Genomic DNA, 9994 nt, shown 5'->3' with positions numbered 1-9994 from the left:
GATGCAGAAAAAAATATATTCAGTTTGCAACCTGATGGAGGTCTGTATAGATGGATTAATAGAACAAGTCCCACACACAGCTAGAAGCCCAATATTTTTTCAGAGGTAGATGCAGAAAATATATATTCAGTTTGCAACCTGATGGAGGTCTGTATAGATGGATTAATAGAACAAGTCCCACACACAGCTAGAAGCCCAATATTTTTTCAGAGGTAGATGCAGAAAAAAATGTATTCAGTTTGCAACCTGATGGAGGTCTGTATAGATGGATTAATAGAACAAGTCCCACACACAGCTAGAAGCCCAATATTTTTTCAGAGGTAGATGCAGAAAAAAATATATTCAGTTTGCAACCTGATGGAGGTCTGTATAGATGGATTAATAGAACAAGTCCCACACACAGCTAGAAGCCCAATATTTTTTCAGAGGTAGATGCAGAAAAAAATATATTCAGTTTGCAACCTGATGGAGGTCTGTATAGATGGATTAATAGAACAAGTCCCACACACAGCTAGAAGCCCAATATTTTTTCAGAGGTAGATGCAGAAAAAAATATATTCAGTTTGCAACCTGATGGAGGTCAGTATAGATGGACTAATACAACAAGTCCTACACACAGCTAGAAGCCCAATATTTTTTCAGAGGTAGATGCAGAAAAAAATATATTCAGTTTGCAACCTGATGGAGGTCTGTATAGATGGATTAATAGAACAAGTCCCACACACAGCTAGAAGCCCAATATTTTTTCAGAGGTAGATGCAGAAAAAAATATATTCAGTTTGCAACCTGATGGAGGTCTGTATAGATGGATTAATAGAACAAGTCCCACACACAGCTAGAAGCCCAATATTTTTTCAGAGGTAGATGCAGAAAAAAATATATTCAGTTTGCAACCTGATGGAGGTCTGTATAGATGGATTAATAGAACAAGTCCCACACACAGCTAGAAGCCCAATATTTTTTCAGAGGTAGATGCAGAAAAAAATATATTCAGTTTGCAACCTGATGGAGGTCAGTATAGATGGACTGATACAACAAGTCCCACACACAGCTAGAAGCCCAATATTTTTTCAGAGGTAGATGCAGAAAAAAATATATTCAGTTTGCAACCTGATGGAGGTCTGTATAGATGGATTAATAGAACAAGTCCCACACACAGCTAGAAGCCCAATATTTTTTCAGAGCTAGATGCTGAAAAAAATTATATTCACTTTGCAACCTGATGGAGGTCAGTATAGATGGACTAATAGAATGATGCTATGCCCAAAAGATTTTACTTCACTAGGTGCAGTAAAAAAATTGGTATTCTATACACAAGTGGTATATCTTGCAACACAGGTAGGCTACTCCACTGACTAACACACTCTGCAATAGGCCAAAAAGGATTAGCTTTGCTAGATTCAGCCAAATCCTGTGAAAAAAACTTGCACAGCACTGGCACAGACCTGCCTGGCAAAAACTGATAGGAACTGATGTAACCTAGTCCTGAAAAGGACTGCAATTACAATTAGTCTTTGCTCCCACAATCTATCTATTTAAGAGCACAGACCTGCCTGATAAAAGTCATAGGAAATGCTGTAACCTAGTATTAAAAGGACTGCAATCACAACTATTCCCTACTCCCAAGCTATCTGTAGATTTGTGCGAAAATTGGCTTGAAATTAACAAGGTATAGCGCACACAGCAACAGCGGTGCCGTCTAACACGCAGCTGCAGCAGTGAGAAAATGGTGGCGATGGGGAAAATGGCTTGGTCTTATAGGGCAAGGACATGTGACATACACTGCCAATCACACATGCCCTTGCTTGTGTGAAAAAAAGCACTTCGCTCCGTGTGTGCGCTGCTGATAGGCTGACAGATTGCACCTCCCCACTGCAAATGCGGGAAAGAGAAAAAAAAATGGAGATCTTCATTGTTCCTGCAGAGATCCATCCCCTGCCCCTCCCCCCACCCCGCTGTACACTCAAACTGCGTATTAACATTAATTTTCATCATTACTGAGAAAAAATCCAGTTATGATTTTGGTGCACGAACAGTTATCGAACATAACCTCGAACAGCCAAATTTTTCTCAAATTGTTCGTGTTCGCCGAACGGCTCGAACACCGCCCAAAACAGCTCGAATTTGAGATTGGCGAACAGTTCGAGTAGAACAACGCTCATCTCTAGTGGTAACCTCAGATTCTGAAACCTTTGCCATATTCACAGTCGTCTCCTGGTCACTACAGTCATGATGACAGCTACTCTTCATCCCTACCTAGGGACATCAGTTTTTTTGGCGGATTGCCTTTGGTATACTCTCCTGATGCACTTACTAGTTTCTCACAGTCTCAGGAACCTCCTGCTGCTGCCAGTGGCAGGATCATTACTATAGTGCATGCATTTGGTCACTGGAGCCAAGTGGGGCCCAAAAGCTCCCTTTGACATATGACATTTCTATTAAAGACCAGTGATAGTTTCAGACTTTGCATTTGGGTGCACAAGCTTCAAGTTAAGCCAAATGATAAAATTCTCACTCTGTCCTGTTGCAAGGGTCCCCACGAACACCCCTATCAGTGCGTACTATAGTCAGAACCTTGTGCATCCTCTCAAAATAATTTCTGTTCGTAGGGGGTGCATTCATCACTATTAACATTGCTAAGGGGTAGTGATGGGCAAACCCAGCAGGTTCGGCCAAACATTTAAAAAAAAGTTTGGTTCGGGTACCAAAATGGTACCTGAACTCAAACCCAAACCCGGTCCCTATTCAAATGAACACTGGCTCTGATCAGCAGTAAGTTTGTTACTACCGGTGAGAGCGCTGCGGTTCCCACACTGTCATACAGGTCGCAGGTATCGGCAGATGAGAGAACTATTCTCATGAGTGTACATCTTGTTTTGCTGATAGCAGCGAGAGCATGCGAGGCTGATGAGAGCTTGTGCAATAAGTACATTTTAAACAAAAAGACGTGCGGTCCCCTCTATTATTGCTAACTAGCGCACGTAGACATGACAGCTGTGGGCTGCAGCCCCCAGTTGTCAGCTTTATATTGGCTGGTTATCAAAAATAGAGAGATCCCAACTCACATGCCATTTATTTTTATTTATTTATATAAATAATTTGAAAAAATTACGTTGAGTCCCCCTCATTTTTGATAACCAGCCAAGCTAAAGCAGACAGTTGGGGGCTGATATTCTCTGACTGGGCAGGGACCATGGATCTTGGCCCGCCCCAGCCTAAAAATAGCCCACAGCCACCTCAGAAAAGCGCATCTATTAGGAATTTCTCAGGTCACTGACTCCATGTCGTTTTTTTTAATTATTTATATAAATAATTAAAAATAAACAGCAAAAATAGAGGGCACCGCGTGTCATTTTTTTAAATTTATGCATTTATTGCACAGGCGCCAGCTGATGAATACTCTCATCAGTTTTGCCTGCTCTCACTGCTATCAGTGAGATCAGACGTACGCTGATGAGAGTAGTGCGCTCATTAGACAACATCTGTGACCGGCTGTAACCTTTTTACTGCCGGTCACAGTTGCTGGCTCACACACTGTCATCTGTATGACAGCATGGGAACCGCAGCACTCTGACCGGAGGTAACAAACTTACCGCTGATCAGATCCGGTGTTTCTCACACTGTTACACAGATGACAGTGTGGGAAACGCTGCATGTTCAGGCTGCCGAACCCGAACAGTAACACAAACTTCAGGGAGAAATCCGTGGGTCCGTGCACAGACACTAGGTGTTTGGTACTGACTCCAAACTTTACCACTCAGGTTTGCCCATCCTTACTAAGCGTGTTTAGTTGTTATATCTTAATCTAGCACCTTCCCCGGACAATCAGTATAGATAGGCAACGTAAATGTATCACTTTATTTAATGTATATGGATGTACATTTAAAAAAGGCAGTTTATATGGCCTTTTCAAAATAATACCGAAAAATTTGTAAATATTTGGTTGTTATTTCTTCTGTATATAGGTCTCCCTGACTGTTGTGCCCTAAGCCATGGCCTTGTTTGGCATTATAGGAAATTAGCCCCAGCCTAGGGCCCAGCAGGAACATTGACTCTGACAGCCGACTGTTCAGCTACATGGCAATATTACATTAACCTCATTCACAAGTTTATATAATAATACAATGGGTAGTTTGCTAAATAAATGATGCAATGCTGCTTATGTCTGCACGTAGTGAATCAAGTGTATTTTTCCAACTACTGGTCAAATAAGAGGGTAAGTGGCCCATTACTGTACATGGACCCACTAAGGGAGTCATCTGTTCCAATGTACAGTGCATTGTGAAAGTATTTGGCCCCCTTGAACTTTTCTACCTTTTGCCACATTTCTGGCTTCAAACATAAAGATATAAAATTCTAATTTTTTTGGGAAGAATCAACAACAACAAGTGGGACACAATCGTGAAGTGTAACAAAATTTATTGGATATTTTAAACTTTTTAAAAAAAAAATAAAAAATGAAAAGTGGGGCGTGCAATATTATTTTGCCCCTTTACTTTCAGTGCAGCAAACTCACTCCAGAAGTTCAGTGAGGATCTCTGAATGATCCAATGTTGTCCTAAATGACTGGTAATGATAAATAGAATCCACCAGTGTGTAATCAAGTCTCCATATAAATGCACCTGCTCTGTGATAGTCTCAGGGTTCGGTTTTAAGTGCAGAGAGCATCATGAAGATCAAGGAACACACCAGGCAGGTCTGAGATACTGTTGTGGCGAAGTTTAAAGCCGGATTTGGATACAAAAAGATTTTGCACGTTTTAAACATCTCAAGGAGCACTGTGCAAGTGATCATATTGAAATGGAAGGAGTATCAGACCACTGCAAATCTACCAAGACCCGGCTGTCCCTCTAAACTTTCATCTCGAACAAGGAGAAGACTGATCAGAGATGCAACCAAAAGGCCCATGATCACTCTGGATGAACTGCAGAGATCTACAGCTGAGGTGGGAGAGTCTGTCCATAGGACAACAATCAGTCGTACACTGCACAAATGTGGCCTTTATGAAAGAATGGCAAGAAGAAAGCCATTTCTCAAAGATATCAATAAAAAGTCTCATTTGAAGTTTGCCACAAGCCACCTGGGAGACACACCAAACATGTGGAATAAGGTGCTCTGGTCAGATGAAACCAAAATCAAACTTTTTGGCCACAATGCAAAACGATATGTTTGGCGTAAAAGCAACACAGCTCATCACCCTCAAAACACCATCCCCACTGTCTAACATGGTGGTGGCAGCATCATGGTTTGGGCCTGCTTTTCTTCAGCAGGACAGGGAAGATGGTTAAAGTTGATGGGAAGATGGACGGAGCCAAATACAGGGCCATTCTGGAAGAAAACCTGTTGGAGTCTGCAAAAGACCTGAGACTGGAGAGATTTATCTTCCAACAAGACAATGATCCCAAACATAAAGCAAAATCTACAATGGAATGGTTCAAAAATAAATGTATCAAGGTGTTAGAATGGCCAAGTCAAAGCCCAGACCTAAATCCAATCGAGAATCTGTAGAAAGAGCTGAAAACTGCTGTTCACAAACGCCCTCCATCTAACCTCAATGAGCTCGAGCTGTTTTGCAAGGAAGAATGGGCAAGAATTTCAGCCTTTCGATGTGCAAAACTAATAGAGACATACCCCAAGCGACTTGCAGCTGTAATCGCAGCAAAAGGTGACGCTACAAAGTATTAACTCAAGGGGGCCGAATAATATTGCACACCCCACTTTTCAGTTTTTAATTTGTTAAAAAAGTTTAAAATATCCAATAAATTTCGTTCCACTTCACAATTGTGTCCCACTTGTTGTTGATTCTTCCCAAAAAAAATAGAATTTTATATCTTTATGTTTGAAGCCAGAAATGTGACAAAAGGTAGAAAAGTTCAAGGGGGCCAAATACTTTCACAATGCACTGTAAGTCAATCCAAACCTGACAGATGATCCCTTAAAATTGTATGACCCAGGTCCACCAGAGCAAGAGCAACTCTATTTTAGTAGCTCTCTACTATGGCGCAAATAAAGGATTCTGAGCATGGGTCCTCCTATATGACATCTACATGACCAATAGAGAACAAATGGGGTTGTAAATATGAGATAAATCTCTAATAAAAAGAAAATTTTAACCTTCTAAAATTAAAAAGCAAATAATAATTTAGATCAATGTTTCTGTGACATAAATATATTTTGTTCCTTTCTCCAATAGGTATGATACTTGTCAGTTTCATCTACAGACACAAGCTCTTCCATTGATTCTGCATAAATAAATGGATTACAAATGGAAAACTCAGAAATACAAGAATTATTTTATCATTTTTATTGCACAACTGTTCCTAGCAACCATTTTCTTTTCACTCTACAACTCTGCAAATCGCTCATTGGTAGGCAGTGAGTTTTCATATTCAAGTATCCACCAGGAAACAGCTAACAATACTAAGATCATCCTTGTTTGGACATGGCCATTTGGTGATGTATTTCCACTTAATGAATGTCCACCATACACTGATATTTCTGGATGCTTTTATACAGCTAACAGATCATTGTATTCTTCTGCAGATGCAATTGTTATGCATCACAGAGATGTTTGCAATTCCAGAAAGCAATTACCCCAGATGCCAAGACCACCTAATCAGTACTGGGTTTGGTTTAACTTGGAATCTCCATCACATAGCCCAAACTTGAATTTCATGGATGATCTTATCAATCTCACAATGTCTTACAGAGCTGACTCAGATATTTTCTCACCTTACGGTTGGCTAGATCCGAATACAGAAGATGATACCTTCCAAATTCCTCCAAAGACCAAGCTGGTGGCCTGGGCAATAAGTAACTGGAACCCAAGTTCGAAAAGAGTGCAGTATTATGAGGAACTAAAGAAATTTCTATCTATAGATATTTATGGAAGGCAGCATTTACCCCTGCCAAGAAATGAACATCAACAAACTTTGTCACAGTACAAGTTTTATCTCGCCTTTGAAAACTCTATTCACGAAGACTATATTACAGAGAAACTATGGAAGAACTCATTGTCGTTTGGATGCGTACCTATTGTACTTGGTACTACTCGAAAAAACTATGAACGCTTTATTCCAAAAGACTCTTTTATACACGTAGATGACTTCTCCTCAGCTGAAGAGCTTGCTAAATATATTTTGAAGTTGGACAGAGATGAGAAAGCATACCAACAGTATTTTTCATGGAGATCCAGACTTCATTCCTTTGGAAGTACTAATTGGCAGACTCATTACTGCAGAGTATGTAAAGCACTAAAAGAGGCTCCCGCACACATAACTATTTCAAAACTTGGAGAATGGTACAAATGATCGTAGGAGACGTTGTTTTTTTCTTTGAACATTTTATTCTATTGTTATTGAATATGTTAAGTTATCAAGTATAGTAAATTAAAGGAACTCTGTCAGCAGAATTTCAACCCCCAAACTATTTATATATGCATGTAGCTCTTTGAAAGACAAGTCCAGCAGTACATTTACAAGGCCACTACGTTCCTCCATTACTATAAAATCAGCGTTTGACTTTATATGCAAAGGATGAGGATGAAGAGCTATTTTTTAGATCTGAAACCTGTGTCACCCCAGCTCTATTCCCCACCCAGCACCCCCTCCTTCTGCTTTAATTTGTTTTAGAACACAATATTTTTGTTTTACATAAAAAAGTCTACCTGCAACTGCAAAGCATGGGGATGGCGGCCTCATGTGCCCCCTCTTATGCAAACCTGTTTTTAGAAGCCTGGGAGAGAGAGATCTTCCAAAATAACAATATTGTGAGGGATTGACAAGGTACATGGGTGATTAAGGTACTGTACATTGATGACATGTGGTTCATCTGGGACCAACTAGACCAGCTTATATGAGATCTAAACAACAATGATCTAAATATAAAACTCACGTATCAATATGGAAAAAAATTGGATGGTTTGGATCCAACACTACACTCCCTAACGACCATATTGTCATTGATGTTTTTAGGAAATCTACATTGGAGGAATGGACTGGCTATATAAAGGTAATGCTGAACTTATGTTTGAAAGAGCTACATGGGCATATTAATAGTTTAGGTTGTGAAATCCGGCTGACAGATTCGCTTTAAAGTCCCAATACTTTGGATCGTAGCCTAATGTAAAAGAAGCATTATCATGCTGTAAAATAGAAAAGATACTGTGAATTCTAAAATGAACCATAGACAATTAAAGTGCATTATTCCTCCTTCTAATATACACCTCAACTACTGCAAAACCTCTTTTTTGAATAGTAAGAGAGATAAGCAGGTGTGGATCATTTTCTCGCAATAGCATTAGAATGGAACAGTGTTGTATAACCAAATTACAATTGTTAGCGAGAAAAATACACTATGGAGCTAATTTAATAACTAAAATTTGGTGAATTGAGACAGAATTCTGGCACACAATCCATGTGTCACATTTATTCAAGGTTGAAGACACTTTTTGTGTCACACTAGACACTTGTATAAAATATATAGAAAATGGGGAATGGCTAAGAGTAATACACCATTTTTATTAAAGGTGTTTTCTCAAGATTAGTGATGAGCGAGAATGAATTGTTAACCCTTTTGGCGAGCATGATCGGGTGCTTGCCATCGACGTAAGTGTCATCGCGGCTGCATGTGTCACATCTGTTAAACACCTGTGACACATGCAGGGATTACCTGTTTGTTAGGTAATCCATGCATGTGTCACAGGTGTTTAACAGATGTGACACATGGAGCCGCAGTGACACTTACATCGATGCCGAGCACGCCACAAATACTCAGCGAGCACCCAAGCCAAGGGTTAACAATTCATACTCGCTCATCACTATTCAAAATGTATTTTTAGGAGCGCAGTGCTTTGGGGGAAGATGCGCTTTTGAAGATTGACATTTCTGACCAGTGGCATGGTCACACTGCTGGTTTAAGCTGCACGAAAAAAATAAAGAAATGTATAGAGCAGGAGGAGTATACCAAAAATATTCCTTTATTAACAAATCCCAAAAGACTTACATTTAAAATCATCTAAAAAAGGTACATAAATGTGACGCGCCCCTGGGCCTGTGTCACGCTGCGTTGCGCACGCGGGAGCTTACCCGGAGACGGATCTCTTGAGGGTTGTAGTCTCGTGGCGGTGATCCGGTCCGTGCCCAGGGAGTCAGACTAAGTGGCGCTGTATTAGCGGTAGATGTTGGACGACTACGCCACCCGTTGAGTACAGCTAAGGAGCTGCTGCTGCAGGGCAGACCGCTGAGGCCGTTGGTAGGATTGTGCAGCGTGATAGTATAACCCCCAACGGGAGGGGTATGGCCTCAGGGCAGCCGACGTGGATGATGGGGGTAGCAGGAACCACTCAGAGACGGTACGGTGTAGTTCAGGGTCTTTACTGGTGACAACGATAGACCCTCCCGGAGTACTGGCTAGCGATTGGGGCCTGGTCAGTCCTTGAGCAGATGGGATCTCCCCTGGCCAGGCGGAGTTGTAGGCCTCCCAAACTAACGATACTCTTCTGGCTACCTTGCTAGAAGCGGGTATAAGTAGCCCACGTCCCTGAGTGTACTGTGTGGTGCTCACCCGTATGGCCGGTGACTCGGGGCCTTCTAGTAGCTTCCGCTCCACGACGGCGGTGCTGGTCCCACGCGTGTGACCGTGCCTTCGGGTTTCTGGGCCAGAGGACCTGCAATCCCCTGCCGGTCGGTTTCTGCTGCTGGATAGGAGTTAGTCCCCACAGCCTCGGACTCCGGGTCCGGTGATAATTTCTCAGTCAGGGCGAGCTCTGCAGCTGCCAGCCCCTGACTCCTTGTAACACTGCTCCCACAGAGCTCCTGTTGTTTCTTCCCATAGCTGCTTCTCTTCTCTGTCTCTACTTCTGGCATGGCCCAGGAGCTGGGCCCAGCCGGAGCCACAGCTCCCTGTCAGCCCTCCTGGCTGAACTCTCCCTCTGAACTCTCTAACCCTGCCTCAGCCCCAGGTTTATATAGGGGAAGTTCTTCCCCTCCCAGGA

General features: G+C 41.7%; 1 protein-coding gene across 1 annotated transcript; it reads left to right on the top strand.

Moving 5' to 3' along the window:
* Positions 1-6254: 6254 nt before the first annotated feature.
* LOC141174598 (4-galactosyl-N-acetylglucosaminide 3-alpha-L-fucosyltransferase FUT6-like) lies at positions 6255-7310 on the top strand. Its single transcript, XM_073659538.1, has one exon. The coding sequence runs from the start codon at positions 6255-6257 to the stop codon at positions 7308-7310; it is 1056 nt and encodes a 351-aa protein (XP_073515639.1).
* The last annotated feature ends 2684 nt before the right edge of the window (positions 7311-9994 follow it).

Source organism: Phyllobates terribilis, unplaced genomic scaffold (genome assembly GCF_046119375.1).
Source record: "Phyllobates terribilis strain yellow unplaced genomic scaffold, ASM4611937v1 Scaffold_13__5_contigs__length_258822181, whole genome shotgun sequence".
Lineage (NCBI taxonomy): Eukaryota > Metazoa > Chordata > Amphibia > Anura > Dendrobatidae > Phyllobates > Phyllobates terribilis.
The sequence above is the reverse complement of the archived record's forward strand: the minus strand, read 5'-3'. Positions and strand labels throughout refer to the sequence as shown.

Excerpts from the sequence above, each read along its gene's own strand:
- LOC141174598 (XM_073659538.1), top strand. The coding sequence starts at position 6,255 with ATGGATTACAAATGGAAAACTCAGAAATACAAGAATTATTTTATCATT.